The 17,942-nt window shown below is 37.8% G+C and overlaps 1 protein-coding gene across 3 annotated transcripts; it reads left to right on the top strand.

Annotated features, from left to right (window-relative positions):
- The first annotated feature begins 278 nt into the window (after positions 1-278).
- Positions 279-10,785, top strand: LOC139748677 (longitudinals lacking protein-like). Of its 3 annotated transcripts, none has more exons than XM_071661961.1 (4): positions 279-371; positions 3,509-3,715; positions 6,485-6,691; positions 8,176-10,785. In XM_071661961.1, exons 2-3 carry the CDS (start codon positions 3,530-3,532, stop codon positions 6,677-6,679), a joined length of 381 nt encoding a protein of 126 aa, XP_071518062.1. In that variant the 5' UTR covers positions 279-371; positions 3,509-3,529; the 3' UTR covers positions 6,680-6,691; positions 8,176-10,785. The 3 variants fall into 3 exon arrangements, with proteins under 3 accessions (XP_071518062.1, XP_071518063.1, XP_071518061.1); XM_071661962.1 differs by having other exon boundaries at positions 302-378; XM_071661960.1 differs by having other exon boundaries at positions 335-475.
- The last annotated feature ends 7,157 nt before the right edge of the window (positions 10,786-17,942 follow it).

The raw sequence follows: 17,942 nt of genomic DNA, 5'->3' as shown, positions 1-17,942 counted from the left end.
TCTCTTATAAATGTTCCACGACTATCTGTTCTTCATTCCGTGGCTATGAAGGAATTCCATGATTCATCAACAATAAATATAATCTTGTTCGTGGCATAATTAAAGAAAAATTAAGTTCCTCTTAGTTCTATATCAAGGTTTAGGCGGGGTATTCAGATCTCCCTTCTCCTGGAGAGATGATTTCAATCCCACATAACCACACCAAAGACGATCACACACTCCAACATCACCAATCAAGGCGCCTATATATATTAACCAATCAGAATCCTATTTCTAGAGTCACCACCGGAGCCAGCCAATCAGCGGCCAGCTTGCTACCTGACGTGTGTTGCTGTAAACATTGCTGGTCAAGATCTGTTCTTTCAACGCCGGTAACTGGTATTTTGTGGAGTTATTTCTCTGGTTAATGATTGCTAACTTAGTGATAACATTACGAGAGTGAAGGCGCATGGGTGTAGGTGTGGGAGGTGAGCAGGTAAGCAGCCAGGCCAGCACATTCGCCACTCCTAATTGCTGGAATTGGCGCCAGCTGACCCATTAGTTTTAGCTATTTTTTTTTTTTACCTCTCAGCTATTGCTTGTTAGTTTCCTCTGAAATTGTTCTCGTACTTAACAAGTGCCACCTTAGACTCTTATGACCCCTCTGGATACATTTTTTCTGCCTTTCATATACTGCTTGTTAGTTCCCCCATAATTTGTGCTAGTTGTGAAGAGGGTCAGTTTTCCATCATCATTTCAAACAAGAAAGTTCAAGATGTTATAATATGTTTTGAAAATAACTTTTCCAGGTTTTCCTTCTATTAGGCACTTTTACTTTCCTGTTGTTTTCTGCTCAGTTAGCAGGATTTGGCTATACTTTCTGCATCAGTAATATCATGTTATCATAGTAAGAGCTTATTGTGGAGACTTATTTACAGCTTTCTGTTGACATTAATCTTATAAAACAGGTTCTTTAATGTAGTAGAATAGTTCTAATTTATTACGTTATCCTAAGTTCGTAATAAATTCCTGGGAGTGGGCGGGGCATTAAAAGATGGTTAAAATGTAAGGTAAATAAAGAGGAAATATGGCAACGTTCTTTATCAGTTCAACTATGCATTGCAAGCAGTGTCTGGTATTGACTGAGCTTGTTATACGGTACCAATGTCATGTTTAGGTAATATAATAAGAGTTGTAAGCATTACATTTGGTAGATGACCAGGGTAGTCATATTGAAACTACCTTTGGACGTTGTGTAATTTTGTTTGGGGGGATGGGGGCTAGTGTAGTAGTTAAAGAAGTGAATGAAAGTGGAGGAGTATGATTTAAAACTTTACATTCTACAGTATTAAATACAGTAAAAGTGGTGAGGATTATGCATATCAGGGAAAATGTAGGTTTGATTTCTGTAAAAGTAAGTTAAACACTTGAGGATCAGCGTGTTAAGATCTCCCCAATTTCTCCTGATAACTGAGATTTTTTGGAGAAGTATATCAGTGTCATACCTTTTAATGTGCAAATCTTCAGAAATTACCCTTTTCTGGCAAAAAAAAAAATCCTTCCAATATTGGTATTACCATATCAAAGAAAACCAGATAAAGTAATGTACTTTGTTTGGATTGGAGGGAGTTGAGTGGATTAAGGAGGGCTTGGACTTCAGATGCTATATCCCTTACTGACGGTTAGTCTCAGCCTTTTTATCAACACTTCAGCCCATTCTAAAAGAATAATCTCTAATGTTTACCAACATCTCATCTAACATTTACCTAAATTTAGGCCCCCTCCTTTTGCTACTTTTGCCTCATATCTTCTCTGTCTCCATGGGTCATATGAATGGCAAGCATATGTGAAATATCATCAGACAAGCTGTATTCCATACGTGGGAGCGGGGAGCCGAAAGTCCTCGCCTTCAGTTTTTACTTTTCCAAAAGAGTGAATAGAGAAGGAGGTCAAGTGAGGATTTTCCTTCAAAGGCTTGATTCTCTGTTCTTGATGTTACCTCGCTGACGTGGGAAATGGCAGATATGTATGAAAAAAAAATCCCTGATATTTTTTTATTCTCTACTTTTGCCTCATTTAGTTAAATAGACCATATGGCTATAATATACTTTGCTTGAGAAGACATTAATTATGAACTAATGCTGCTTGGTATTAACAGTAAAGGAGAACAAATATTTGGAAACTGTATTACATATTAGTAAACCTCAGTTGATGGATGGAGTGATGAAAGAGATGAAGGCAAAAGTTAGGGAAAAGGGGTGCAGAGATGGAGTGTGGTGGAGAGATTATGGTGGACAGTGGCAATCCTGTGGGTGGATGATACTGTGTTGTTTGCTGAGAGTGAAGAGGAGTTGCAGAAGGTTCTAAGTGTGTTTTTTGATGTGTTTAAGCATAGAAGATTGAAGGTAAATGTAAGTAAAAGTAAAGTAATGGTATTTGAAAGGAAACAGAATGAGAGTATCGATTTTGTAAAACCATATAGAGTGAAAGAAGAAAGTTTACTAAATTGTGCTTTGGATATAGGGGTAGAAAGACTGGAAGAATGTAATTATTTAGGAGCAGTACAGGATACAAGTCATTGGGTCCCATAAAAGAATAATGAAGGGTAAAGTGTAAGTACGGAAGTGAAAAGAGGATAAGGGACAGCATAATTCTCCCAACCTTGGCTTATGCAGCTGAAACATGGTCATGAAATGAGTCACAGAGGTCAAGAATCCAGGCTGTGGAAATGAGCTATTTGAGAAGAGCATGTGGTGTGACTAGATGGAATGAAGAAAGAAATGAAGGGGTGTGTGAGAGATGTATGGCAGGGAATGCAAAGAGAATGAATTTTGGAGTAGTAGAATGGGTGAAACATAATTCGTGAGGTGGTTTGGGCATGTGGAAAGAATGCAAGACTGGGAGTTTACAAGGAGAATGTATGGTAATACCTTTAACGGGGTTGATACAAGGGGAAGATGATGTGTGACATGGGTGAATAGGGAGGAGGAATACTGGAGGTAGAGAAATAGTGGAAGAATGCTTGGAATGTTGCATGTGAGGAAGGCACGTAAGGACAGGGTTAAGTGGAGACTTTTTTGCCATGGCTACCACTTCATGGGAGTTCCTGGAGGGAACAGGCATCAGAGATATAGATAGATAGATAGATAGCCAGGATTTTACTTATAAGATATATCAGATAGAGAATTAGAAGCTGCAAGAGTTGGTGTGTAAGCTGTTTTTGAATGCCAGAATTAGGAGTTGTCTCCAGAATTACAAAGTTGAAAAGAATGAAAGGTTATGGATCTGAATGAGAATACAATAGAGATGAAGGTAGTATTTTTGAAAGAGGGAGTGATAGTGGATTTGTTTTGGAAACTGTAGTCAGGATGATTTGGAAGGGTTCATATTTTTTCTTGTAGCTGTGCTGCATACTTAGTGGTGATAAAGAAATTTTTAAGGCAATTATGGAGAATGTAAAAAGGGGAAGAAATCAAATTTTATTGTGTCAATGATTGCATTGATTTTAAGATTTATGAAATTTTTCCAGGAATCTAAAACAACACAAAGAATGGCGGATGACCAGCAGTTTTGCTTGCGTTGGAATGAATTCCAAAGTAACATGGTGTCATCCTTCAAACACTTGAGGGAAGAAAAGAGCTTTACTGATGTAACTTTGGCTTGTGACGGACAGACATGTAAGGCACACAAGATGGTGCTATCAGCATGTTCGCCATACTTCAAAGCCTTGTTAGAGGTATGTTTGTTTTTCTCAGGAGATTTGATTCCTAGAGGAGCAGTAGCTTCTCTTTTTATATTGCTGTTATATGTATTACTGAAAAGAAGTATCACTCTACATATCATACACACTTTTTCAAGCACTGCAACAGGATAACTATTTTATACAGTTCTACATTCTGTCTTTTCACCTTACAGTATTGTTTACCTTACTGTTTATCTTTCCCAATTTTCATAATGTTCAATTGAATACTTGTTTACCATTTCCCACATTAGTGAGTTAGTGCCAAGAAAAAAGAACATCCTTATGTACTTGCATCTACTCTCCAGCTTTCAAGTGCAATGCACCAGAACCAGAGACAACAGTCCCCAGCCAAGCCCAACAGATTATTCCAGAGTTTCCCTTCACCAGTTCATATCTCCTGGTTTAGCTTACAAAAGCACTTCACCCCCTATATACCAGATCGATCTAATTCCTTCTACCCCTTGCTTATCTCTTGCTGTGCTGAATGTTCAGGTCATGATACCTCAGCACCTCCCTCTTACCATCCTCCTATGTCCCCCATGCTCTCACCACTACTGATGTATAGAGCCAATTAAAACCTTTTTTTTTGCCTTGTGGTCTCCATATATCAACAATTTTAGTACACCTTGGTCAGCTTTTTGGTCAGACTGTTCTTGGGACCGTACCACTGTTCTTGAAACCATACCTCACTTTTATTCTCTCATTTTTTTTAGTCATTTACATGCCATCACACCCTATATTGTTGTTAGGTGTTTCATTTCAAATATATCCCCCCTTTTCTGTCCTTTGGCATTCATGGCCCACAGCATTTTTTTTTTTCTCATGATCTGTTTCAACCCATTGAAAGCATGTTGCTTCCCATTTACCACATCAGCCCAGTTCATTCTGTCTCAGTACCCCAAAGCCTCTTTTGCTCCGTTTTTCCATCTCCTTCATGGGCTCCCCCTCCAACTTGCTCCTTTCACTTCTGATAGCTTTGACTTATCCTCTTCATATGTCCATACATACTTATAGTCACTATAATATGGCTGATCCTTTATGCATGTCTTTACCATTTCAGGATGCCTTTGCTAACTTTTGATCAGATTGCATTTATACTACCACACTTCTTACTAATGTTGTTATTCCTTACACAGTCAACCTGTCTAACATGACTGTCCTCAGGCACTTCATTTCTAAAGTGTCCACTCCCTTCCATTCTTTTGTATTCAGAGCCCAGAGGCTGTCCTCAAGAAGATTTACTTGGGCACCTCATATTAAAAAACCTCACAAATACAGTGACAGAGATGATGAAAATTTTGAAATCAGTTTCAATTCTCCATATGAACACATTGGAAAGTCATGCTGAGGCTATATGATTCATTTTGTACATCAGAATTGGACTGTGGTTGCCAGATATATTGATCAACCACTGCCACCATCCTGAAAATGGTTATCATCATCCATAATCATTGTATTAGAATATGCACGGGAGCATTCAGACCCTCAAAAGTTGAAAATTTAAGTGCAGATTTCTTTGCAAAGAACTTTGCTTAAAGACTTCATTTTGGGTTGAACATATACTATTTAACCCTACATATAAGCATGTTTTTGCTGCTAATTGAACTGAAGTATATTTTATCAATATTCACAGTTCCTTAAACCTTTTAATGTAAGAATGAAGAAACCATTAATGAGAGTAGTTTTGACTTAATGCAGTTCAAGAAGTGGGCTTTGAATGATTCCCATTATGGAAGGTTCCAATATTAAACTTTGCCAGAACTGGATGAAAACAGTCAACAGCACTATTGCTTCTTTAATCACAAAAAGTTTGATATTGTTCATGCAAATAAATTAATATATTTACTGGCGGCTAGAAATGTTATGAAGGTGGGAAGATTTTGCTGTAGTTATTGAAGATAAGTCTTATATAGCAAAACTGAGAAACTTTCATATATACTGCAGAAGTGCATGGTATTCAGGCTGCACTTAAATTAATCAGAGTCTGCTGAACAGAAAGTTACAGTCTTCTATGATTCCTAGAGTGGCCTCCAGCCATATCACATGATGTCCCAGTCTTTCATACTTAAAGAATCCAAGATAGGATTGTTTAAATCCTCTCAGAGAATAATAGTTTAGATAGAACTTGTTTCCTGGACATGTAGGTATTATCAGCAGAAATGAAACTGCTGATGCTAAGGCCAAAACGAACATATCTGGCAATACATATATGAGAGTTATACCTCAGAGTGATTTTTTGAGCAGAATGAATAATTAGACAGAAATGGCATGCTAGATGGGACTTGGAAAAGTGTTGAAGTATGGTGTTTCTCTTCTCAGTAGCAATTGTCATTTTGAGACTTCTTTGTTAACTGATGATTGGTCATACAACTCTGACCCATGGTTACTTAATAGAGAGGAGACATGCCCCAGTATGTAACACCTTTTTCTTGCTAAAGATTGCTGAATAATCAGGGGGTTCTAATGCTGTATTAATTCCACAAAATTAGTCTTCCTAAGTGTTCAGTGGATTCTAATGCTTTATTAATTCCACAACATTAGTCTTCCTAAGTGTTTTTCATTATAGTCTTTTATTTCAAACTTTAAGGAAGCTATATATTTGTCATGCCCAGACAGCTATGTAGTTTGATGCTTGTGTTTTTGATTATGTATAAATGTTGACATTTTTTGGTTAAACTTTGTAGTTGGGTGTGCAACATATTGTTTGAAGCTTAATTATCTTAAACTTGGGTATAGATAATCATTTTATGCCTCTCTTTCCAGGAAAATCCATCAAAACACCCCATCATAATCCTTAAAGATGTCCCATTCAGCCATTTGCAAGCTATCTTGGAATACATGTATGCTGGTGAAGTCAATGTGGCTCAGGCTGACCTTCCAAATTTTCTTAAGACTGCAGAGAGACTCAAAGTAAAGGGCCTTGCTGAAGTCAACCAAAACGAACGGCAAGATCGCTGAAACACCGCCCAGGTGTGTTAAGAAACGGAATGTTTCAAGTGGTGCTTGTAATGTGTTTATAATTGCTCAGTATATTCATTCTCTACTATAGTAATTTCTATGACAAATTATACTAACTCAGTCTGTTAGTATGATTTGCCAGTTCGCATTATATTGTTGTAGCCCTTACATAGTCTTCTCCTGGTGCCATGGTTGTGGTGCTTATGCTCAGTTTACCTTCATAAAAGCCCCAGTCTAACACATTACTTCATTACATCTTTTCATTGTATGTATTTGTTTAGTGCTTTTTTTTTTTTTTCCTCACCCACATGTGGACTACTGGCATTCTGTTCACAAACATATATTCACTCCTTGTCATACAAAACACTTGATAACTCTTGATTCACACAGCTCATACTTCGTAACTCAAGATTTTCCTACAATGAGCATTATGTGCTAGCCCTGTCTTTTGGCAAAATGTTAGGAGCAATAGATAGAAGTAGTAGGTTGGAAAATTTAGGCAGGAGCATTAGGTAGAAGTATTCAGTAGGAACATAAGGTAGGAGCCTCTGCAAACACTGTGCTAGAGTTGCCCTTTGTCAGTGGGATGCTAAGGGTGAGGCATAAAGGCTAAGAAGCAGCACTGGAGTTCACTAGTTATGGAGACTGTTGCCTTGGCCACCCCCATGAGGGAGTTTCAGTTGGGAACAGGTGTCAGTGATATAGACAGAAAGATTAGTGCATGTATGTCTTTGATAGATAGTCCATCAATTTCATAACTACTGTTCTTCGGTTTTCATTAATGTCTTGAATCGCTCATCTGTATTACAAATTCACCAGTACCATTAGCAGAGATACTCAGTTTATCTTCACTTTTAGCATTCTCAGGTACTTTATATGATATGCCTCCTTTTTAGAAATGCTGCTGAAATACATAAACTTTTGAACATATTTCACATTCCCTTTAGCCAGATTTCATATACATTCCACTCAGTGTGTATGTTGCATATGTATTCAGTTTTATGCTCTTTCATATCAATACTTTTGCCTTTAATGGTAACTAGTGTACTGAATCTCTCAATAGAACTGTGATATCCTTCATTCTCCAGCATTACCAGATTCTAGTCTTGTGAATAATGTAGTAGAACATCATTATTCATATCAGGTATTATCTCAGTTCCTACATCAAACATGTGGGTATTGAACAATGTGGTGATATGGAAGGAGGCAAGTGAATGTTCTTTCCTTTGAGGCTGTCATCTTTGTCTGATTCTACTTGACATAGGTGGGAAATAGGACACAGTTCAAGAAGATGAAGAAAAGTGGTACTGTATATCACTGATTAATTCATAAGTAACAAAATTGCTGAATTAATATACTTACTGGCCATTTAAGATTCCTTTCCACTTGTATGTGACCACATATGCTTGTTTATGATATATTTATAATATCAAATTGTTAAAAGAAAGTGAGTTGGATTGCTTATGAAACATGTAATTGGAAGTATTATATTTCAGGTCAAGGGAGGCTTGGGAAACGGGTCGTCAGAGAAGCCAAAGCCATTACTGCTGTCTCCTAAGCCCTCATATGTTCATCACTTCCCTCCAAGCTCCTCTGTCCTTCTTGCAGTTACTGGGACGCCTGCTTATCCAGCCTCTCTGGCCACTCTTGTGACTTGATTACCCATGTAGAGCCTTAGCAGTTCAATATGGCTCATTTTCATAGTGACTTGGTCGACGATTTTGAACCTCAAATAGTCATTTGAATAGAACTTGTGATTGCATAACTGTGAATAGGGATTCATTCCTATTGAGTCCCCCATTCCCTCATATTGGGTTCACAAATACAGGTGTTGTTGCAGCTCAATTGTTGCTTGAGATCAGCTTGGCAAGTAAGACATACCAGGCAAAGTCAGCATCTTTAAACAGTGCAGTGAGTCACAGGTAGTAGGTTACAACTTTCAGGGGGTGGGTGATATATATATATACACATATATATGTATACAGTATATATTTTTTTTATATTGTGAGGCTGAAGATTATTGGTTACAAAATGACCATTCCAGATAAGGTCAGTCGTATTTGGTACATATTTTGTAGGTGCTTGAAGTCGCATTGTAAATAATGATACATAACTCAATTAACTATGATCTACTAATCTGTAGCTACAGTGAACTTTTATCATCTCCCCTATAAACCCACCTGGTTGTCTTTACTTTTCAAAAGTGATCTCAAATGGCATTATAGAAATGGGCACTACACTGTGAATGTTGACCTGTGTTGGTGGCTCAGTAATCATATATATAGCTGGTGTTCTTCATTTTGTGTTTTACATATAATTTATCAAAGAAATTTTTTCTTTAAAGAATTGTGTCCCCAGTGATTCCTTGATAAGTTCCTTCTTAAGGAGGCTGTTTCATTGTATCCACCAGATTTTGCTTCTTATAGGTTAAATTAAAGGTCTCTCTTTGGCCTTCAGCATGTTCTTATACATTCCTTTTTCATATTATTACACATTGGATACTTATTTTGCCTAAATTGCGATCAGTTTAGAAAATTCTTTCATTCTCTCTTCACTTAGCTACTTTCCCAAAGACCAGTATTTACAATAGGGCAGTTTCAAAAAAATTTGAAAAATATACACATACTGTGGTTATGTGGTTGATATGTAAGTATGAATTTTGTCAGGTTTCAAAGTAATGTACGTAATATTAGCTTCACCCCAGTCACCAAAAACAGCAGGGAAGCTTCTGCTCAAGACATATCCTTTATCACTCTTATATAATTTAAAAACACTTATGCTCCTTTTTATTTAGTTTGATAGTTATTACTAATAAAATATTAATTCAGGTTTAGAATTTATTTTCTGCTCAAGGTTTTGAATAGCCTTTAGGGGAGACTTATTTGATTGTTTGTATTTGAGTGGCATTTTGTAAATCCTGCATGGGAACCATATTTTGATCTATAGAGCTTCAATGAAAACTGAGCTATGCTCAAATGAGAAGGCATCCTAATTCAAAAATATTTGGTAAGGCTTCAAAAATTGCAGGGGCGTAATTTACTAATTGTCGTCTCTTACCTGTCTCGGGGATTAAGATGGTCATGTAGCCCTCAGAACCCATATCTCTGCTTTTGTTATGCCTTTGAATTTCAAATTTTAGGCAGTGAATCATGGAAGGTTTACTTGATTACATGCCAAAGTTTAGGAGAAATATTTTGGCTAAGTATGAGCAAGTGTTGTCAACATCCTGAGTGTTTACTCATTTCATTTGATAGGCAGTAATTTACTATTTTGTGCTCTGAGCTCAAAGATTTGAATTTGTTATTATTCAAAGTCAAAACATTTTTATGGAATAATATATTTATGGACGGTCAGTTTTGACATTTAAAACTGTGGTTATCATTTAGCAAGTTATTTAGTTCAGCATAGTTTTTTGGGTAAATTGTGTAGGGTAACATGAGAATATAATAATGAAGATACTAGATTTGGCGAGTTATTTTTGCTTGGGACTGAACAATGATGAGACACCCCCTCTTCCCCCATTTGCTGTGAATTTTGGGGCAGTTTTCATTCAAAGGGTGAGCATCAGCATTATTTACAAATAAGCAACCAGCTTTTTTTCCTTATCTCCACATGCAATTGACATCATAAATGCCCTGCATTCTGAAGGCCATTTTGGTAATTTTTATCTGTGTGAATGGAGATCTGCTGTTCTAATCGTCAAAATTTGAATGCTGGTACTTACCACACTTTGGCCATCCAGCCATACAAATTGAGGCCACCAGAAGACACTGAAAACTCTTACAATTATTAGTACTTTTTTCCAAACTTTTATCTGCAAGACTGCACCATCAATTAAGTATGAACTTCAGAAAGTTCCCACTAAAGAAAGAGTGATTGCGCAAGTGAAAACTCTGCAACATTAAGGTGAAATACAATCTATAAATTTTGTTTGGTGCTAGGTGAAATCTGAAATCAATGTAAAAGAGTTGCCAGTGTCTTATGCTGGCTCCTCACACCCAGGTACCCACACCACAAGTTAGTATACGCAGGGGTGTAGCTTTGTATCTAGATTAGCATGGAGCAGTTTTGTACAAGAACTCAAAATAAGTTTTTAAGAAAACTGATTATGGATTTTGATTAACCAAAACTAATATGCAGTATCCCATTTATGAAAAGAAGCCAGGCATTTTAAGTCATTTTGTGTTTTGTAAAATATTTTGAAGTTTACTTCTCTCATGTGAATTGATAATGTGACAAAAAACGGAGTCACATCAGAAAATAAGTGTGCTTTATTTATTAATCAAATACAACCTATACTAACCCATCATACACATTTCAAGATAACAGTAGGTAATTTTATCATGAACTTTGTCAACTTTTCTTGTATTAGTTGAAATTACTTCAAAACTTTTGTATACACTAAAATACTGGCTCTGGGGACAGTAAACAATTATCTTGATATAGCTGCCCTCACATGGTCAGAATTTTGTTGCAGAAGCATAATGTAACGTGACTGCACTCAAGATTGTATACTCAACATTTTTTAATGCACTCATATTGGCTTTAGCACTATCCTACCAAATTGAGACTTCATTTACATACATCATTAATTTAGAATATTTTCCATATATATTAAATATCATATTTATACTTGATTGCCTTGATTATCTTGTGGAGGCAAAGATGACGATTCGTAGAGGTTTTCAAAAAGAAGAGATAATGTTGGGGTGAGAGTAAGTGAGCTCGGAAAGGAGACTTGTGTGAGGAAGTACCAGGAGAGATTGAGTGCAGAATGGAAAAAGGTGAGAGCAAATGACGTTAGGGGAGTGGGGAATGGGATGTACTTGGGGAAGCAGTGATGGCTTGCACAAAAGCTGCTTGTGGCATGAGAAAGGTGGGAGGTGGGTAGATTAGAAAGGGTAGTGAGTGGTGGGATAAAGAAATAAGATTGTTAGTGAAAGAGAAGAGAGAGGCGTTTGGATGATTTTTGCAGGGAAGTAAGCGAATGACTGGGAGATGTATAAAAGAAAGAGGCAGGAGGTCAAGAGAAAGGTGCAAGAGGTGAAAAAGAGGGCAAATGAGAGTTGGGGTGAGAGAGTTTCATTAAATTTTAGGGAGAATAAAAAGATGTTATGGAAGGAGGTAAATAAAGTGCGCAAGACAAGAGAACAGAAAGGAACCGGTGAAGCGGGCAAATGTGGAGGTGATAACAAGTAGTGGTGAGAAGGAGATGGAGTGAATATTTTGAAGGTTTTGATGATAGAGTGGCAGCTGTAGGGTGGTGTGCAAAGTGAGAGGGTCAGGGAAAATGGTTTGGTAAACAAAGAGGAGGTAGTGAAAGCTTTACGGAAGATGAAAGCCGGCAAGGTGGTGGGTTTGGATGGTATTGCAGTGGAATTTATTAAAAAAAAAAAAAGAGGGGGGGGGCGACTGTTGTTGACTGGTTGGTAAGGATATTCAGTGTATGTATGGTTCATGGTGAAGAGCCTGAGGATTGGTGGAATGCTTGCATAGTGCCATTATACAAAAGCAAAGGGGATAAAGATGAGTGTTCAAATTACAGAGGTGTAAGTTTGTTGAGTATTCCTGGGAAACTATATGGTAGGGTATTGATTGAGAGGGTAAAGGCATGTACAGAGCATCAGATTGGGGAAGAGCAGTGTGGTTTCAGAAGTGGTAGAGGATGTGTGGATCAGGCGTTTGCTTTGAAAAATGTACGTGAGAAATACTTAGAAAAACAGACAGATTTGTATGTAGAATTTATGGATCAGGAGAAGGCATATGATAGAGTTGATAGAGATGTTCTGTGGAAGGTATTAAGGGTATATGGTGTGGGAGGTAAGTTGCTGGAAGCAGTTAAAATTTTTATCAAGGTTGTAAGGCATGTGTATGAGTAGGAAGAGAGGAATGCAATTGGTTCCCAGTGAATGTTGGTTTGTGGCAAGGGTGTGTGATGTCTCCATGGTCGTTTAATTTGTTTATGTATGGGGTTTTTAGGGAGGTGAATGCAAGAGTTTTGGAGAGAGGGCAAGTATGCAGTCTTTTATGGATGAGGGGGCTTGGGAAGTGGGTCAGCTGTTCACTGATGGTACAGTGCTGGTGGCTGATTTGGGTGAGAAACTGCTGAAGTCGGTGATTGAGTTTGGTAGTGCGTGAAAGAAGAAAGCTGAGAGTAAATGTGAATAAGAGCAAGGTTATTAGGTACAGTAGGGTTGAGGGATAAGTCAACTGGGAGGCAAGTTTGAATGGAGAAAAACTGGAGGAAGTGAAGTGTTTTAGATATCTGGGAGTGGATTTAGCAGCGGATGGAACCATGGAAGCGCAAGTGAGTCACAGGGCAGGGGAGGGGGAGAAGGTTCTGGGAGCACTGCAGAATGTGTGGAAAGTGAGAACACTATCTCGGAGAGCAAAAATGGGTATGTTGGAAGGAATAGTGGTTCCAACAATGTTATATGGTTGCGAGGCATGTGCTATAGAACAGGGTTGTGTGAAGGAGGGTGGATGTGTTGGAAATGAAATGTTTGAGGATAATATGTGGTGTGAGGTGGTTTGATTAAGTCATGAAAGGGTAAGAGAGATGTGTGGTAATAAAAAGAGTGTGGTTGAGAGAGCAGAAGAGGGTGTATTGAAATGATTTGGTCACATGGAGAGAATGAGTGAGGAAAGATTGACAAAGAAGCTATATGCATCAGAGGTGGAGGGAATGAGGAGAAGTGGGATACCAAATTGGAGGCAGAGGGATGGAGTGAAACAGATTTTAAGTGATCGGGGCCTGAACATACAGGAGGGTGAAAGGCATGCAAGGAATAGAGTGAATTGGAACGATGTGGTATATCAGGGTCAACGTGCTGTCAATGGATTGAACCAGGGCACGTGAAGTGTCTTTGGTAAACCATGGAAAGTTTTGTGGGGCCTGGATGTGGAAAGGGAGCTGTGGTTTCGGTACATTACACATGACGGCTAGAGACTGAGTGTGAACGAACGTGGCCTTTGTTGTCTTTTCCTAGTGCCACCTCATGCGCATGTGGGGGGGGAGGGGGATGCTGTTTTTCATGTGTGGCGGGGTGGTGATGGGAATGGATGAAGGCAGCAAGTATGGAAGTACATGTATATATATGTTTATGTCTGTGTATGTATATGTTTGTATATGTTGAAATGTATAGGTATGTATATGTGCGTGTGTGGGCGATTATGTATATGCATGTGCATGTGGGTGGGTTGGGCCATTCTTTCGTTTGTTTCCTTGTGCTACCTCACTGACGCGGGAGACAGTGACAAGTATAATAAAAATAAAAAATGTGTGTATGTGTATGTATGTACATGTGTATCAGTGGCATATCTAGGGTATGGCAGGTAGGGCAGGTGCCCTGGGCACCACTTGAAGGGGGTCGCCACTCAATATGTTTGTTTTTTGACATATGCTACCGATTGACATTTTTAATGGTTTGGTTTTGTGAGATAAAGAAACTTGCCTACTTTTCAACTATAGTAATATTTTGCTACTATCAGTTGCATTACCACTTCTGTATTACAATTTTGATCAAACAAGTCTAAGAGTTTATATAAATTTAAGTATATATTTTTATATACTTCCACTGTATGCACATTCTTAATCAAGCCAGGGGTGCAATTTCAGTGCTGCCATAGGTGCTATTTCCCCTAGATATGCCCCTGATGTGTATATATTGATGTGTATATGTATGTATATGTACATGCATGTGCATGTATGTATATGAGTGGGTGAGTCTTCATCTGCTTCCTTGCTCTACCTGGCTGATGTAGGAGACGGCAATCAAGTTTAATAAAATAAATAAATAAATAATAATGTGAGGTAATGTGAGGAACAAATGAAGAACCTCATTTGCACATGAATATTCTCTAGCTATCATGTATAATGGACTGAAATCAGAGCCTACTATCCACAGCCAAGCCCCACAAACTATTCCGTAGTTTACCTTGACCACATCCTATGTCCTGGTTCAGTGTTCAGCCCACTGATAGTATGTTTCCCCCATGTACCTCATCAATTCATTCTATCCTATGCATTCCTCTCACCCTCCTGAATGTTCAGACTCTGATACCTGAAAGACTCCTTCACTCCACTTCCTTCGTGTCTCCCATTTTCTGCCTGAACTTGGACATGTAAATTCTCCGAGTTTTTTTTTTTTTCAGATATCCTCTTCATTTAGTCAAAACATTTCAGCACACACTGGTCACATTTCTTAGAATGTACTTACTACCACAACTTTTTCTTATACTGTCACTGTTACATGATGAACCTGCCTCACACTATATTCAGTCATGCATTTTGTTTCTGACATATCCATCCTCTAATATTCTTTTGCAATGAATGCTCAAGACTGGAATCTAAACTAATCTGTTGGGACTACTAAACCTTCAGTCATACCTAATATGCCCTTATGGACTGTGACCTCTACACACCCCTTGACGCACCTAGGGCCTTAGCCTCTTTTCCGTCTTATGACTCAATTTGACCCCTATGGTTCCATTTGTTGGCATGTCCATTTGCAGGTACCTATAGCATCCACAAAAACACTGGCTGCCCCCATATATTTTCAAAGACTATACACAGCTGAGGTTTATTGTGAATACAAGCATATGATGCTCTCAGTATGAAATCATTGTACATCTGATTGCTGTTTCTAATGGTGTGAGCACCAGCATTCTGCCTCAGGGCCACCTTGAGGGAAGGTTGTTCTTCCTTTACTCTTCCTGGTTGCAACTTCATTTTTGAGCCTAGTATTTCTTCCACCTGTGCCTCAAGATGATTGGTTCTTATCTTCCTATGGAAGAAAAAGCCTGAACTCTTGCCAAGGAGCAAGAAAATATGCATACATGTGAGATTTCTTGGAGCACTGGGTTCTCAGAATGCACAAACGGGTGGCTGCTTTCTGCAAAACTTGATCAGAGCTTTGCCTCATTCAAGAGATCATGATCCTATGGACCAAAAACAAGGGCCTAAAAGATACTTCACGAACCTTGCCAGTTCCATGCCCAGATGTCTGCAGATAGTAATCAAGGCCAAAAGAGATGAAAAAGTACTATGATGCGAGTGAGACAATGAAAATGTATGATGATAATTTTTTCTGAACTTTCTGTATGTCCTCTGCATTCAACCATCCTATCTTGTCTCTACTGCACTTCATTACGTTACTTCTGTGCAAATATACTTTCAACTTGGTCTTTTCCAGTATTCTCAAACCATCACCAGTTTCTGGAGTTTCTATAGTATGCCATTAAAGATAAGCCTTCTGCAAACTAATCACTGATTCATCACTTATGTCCTCCCCATACCATAAAAATGTCCCTTGCATTCATTCACCTCCATCAAGTTCATCCATGAACAGATTAAACTTCCATGGTAATATCACATCCTTGAAGCACACTCTCCACTGGGAAACACACACTTTCCTCCCTCCCTACTCGCACACATGCCTTGTTTTCCTGGCTAGAATTCCTCAGCACACTGAGGAACTTTCCATTTTCTCCTTAAATTCAGAGTGCCTTCCACAACCCTTATATACATTTCTCCAGATTCATAAATGTCACATACAATTGACCCTTCCACCTGGTATTTTACAAATTTCTCAAAGCAAACATTTCTTCCTCTCACCAATCCACAGTTCTTCAAAGTTGGATGCTCTGTGCATTCCTTTATCTTCTTGATCATCAATCTCCCATCTGCCTTACCAGGTATACTTAACAAACATACCTTTGTAATAAAAGCATTTTTTTCTGTACCTGTTGTCTTTATACAGATGGCACTATACAGGCATTCTGCCAGTTCTCAAGTACTTCACTTTGGGCAATAAAAGCTCTGAACAGCATAACTTATCAATAACTGTCAAACCATTTTCTAATAAAAGCAACTCTGCTTTAAAATCCCATCCACTCCTACATTTTTTTTGGTGTAGATATAATGGATTACACTTATAAGCCTACCAACAAACACAATGATAGAATTCTGTGCATTTTTTGAGTACATGCTTCAACATAAATGGCACTTACATAGTATTACAATATATAAAGTAATTCAACTGTATGGATATCTTTTAAACTATATGGGCCAGAGGCCATTAAATCACTGAATCCATTAAAATCCAAGCAACCTCATAAATATAGATATTTAAATTTGATTTATAAAATGGATTAAATACAGAAAAGCTTGTTAAAAATCAGAAGGGTTGCAAGTACACTTAAGGAAACTGGGTGTTCCTATCCTTTTTGCCAACCCATTTGATTAGGGATGGCAATCCTGATTCCACAAAATTAATTACTATAGATAGTGTTATAAACTTTTAGACTCCTCACATATTAATTTATTACAAGTGGTCACTGTCTTTCCAAGGACAACTAATAGCTTTAGCCTTATAATTTCACCAAAGTTTTCTACTACATTTTTGTACTATGATAAGCCTACTGATCAAACATTTTAAACTGTCTCATGGCAACTTGTATATAATAATTCCAGAAATGGGAGATGTGTATCAGATTGAGTATATTAATGCATCTATATTTTATTTTATCCCTGGGGATAGGGGAGAAAGAATACTTCCCACGTATTCCCTGCGTATCGTAGAAGGCGACTAAAAGGGGAGGGAGCGGGGGGCTGGAAATCCTCCCTTCTCATTATTTTTTTTTTAATTTTCCAAAAGGAACAGAGAAGGGGGCCAGGTAAGGATATTCCCTCAAAGGCCCATTCCTCTGTTCTTAACGCTACCTCGCTAACGTGGGAAATGGCGAATAGTTTGAAAAAAAAAAAAAAATATTTTATTTACAAAACATTTACAGACAGTTTAGCCATTTTTACCAATAGTTTAGCTGACAGTATGGGCCATATTTGTCAACATTTTAGCATCACTTAAAAGTATTATCCAAGTACTGTAGAGTAATTCTATAGTGAATACAGTCAGCTTTTCTGTAACTGATGTGTACTGTTTGTAAGGCTTAAAGAAGAAACCATGAGTTTATTATGTAAAGGAAGTGGGATGAAAATTTTTAAAAACATTTGAAAATTTTCCATCTGACTACATATCCACAGAAGGTCTTCCAAAGGAACAAGATGTTTAGTTTAGCATTCTCAGTACTTCAGAGAATTATTTCTAGTTAATGAAAACCTACATTTTACTGTAAGAAAAGCCTAAAATTTTGGAGAAACATCACAGAACATTATTCTGCATTACACTTGTAATAATTCCATATGATGTCATTTTAGGGCATACATTTTACTCAAATATTTTTAACTATTAATAGGTAATTA

Source organism: Panulirus ornatus, chromosome 5, assembly GCF_036320965.1.
Source record: "Panulirus ornatus isolate Po-2019 chromosome 5, ASM3632096v1, whole genome shotgun sequence".
Classification (NCBI taxonomy): domain Eukaryota; kingdom Metazoa; phylum Arthropoda; class Malacostraca; order Decapoda; family Palinuridae; genus Panulirus; species Panulirus ornatus.
This window is presented reverse-complemented; position numbering and strand designations above follow the sequence as displayed.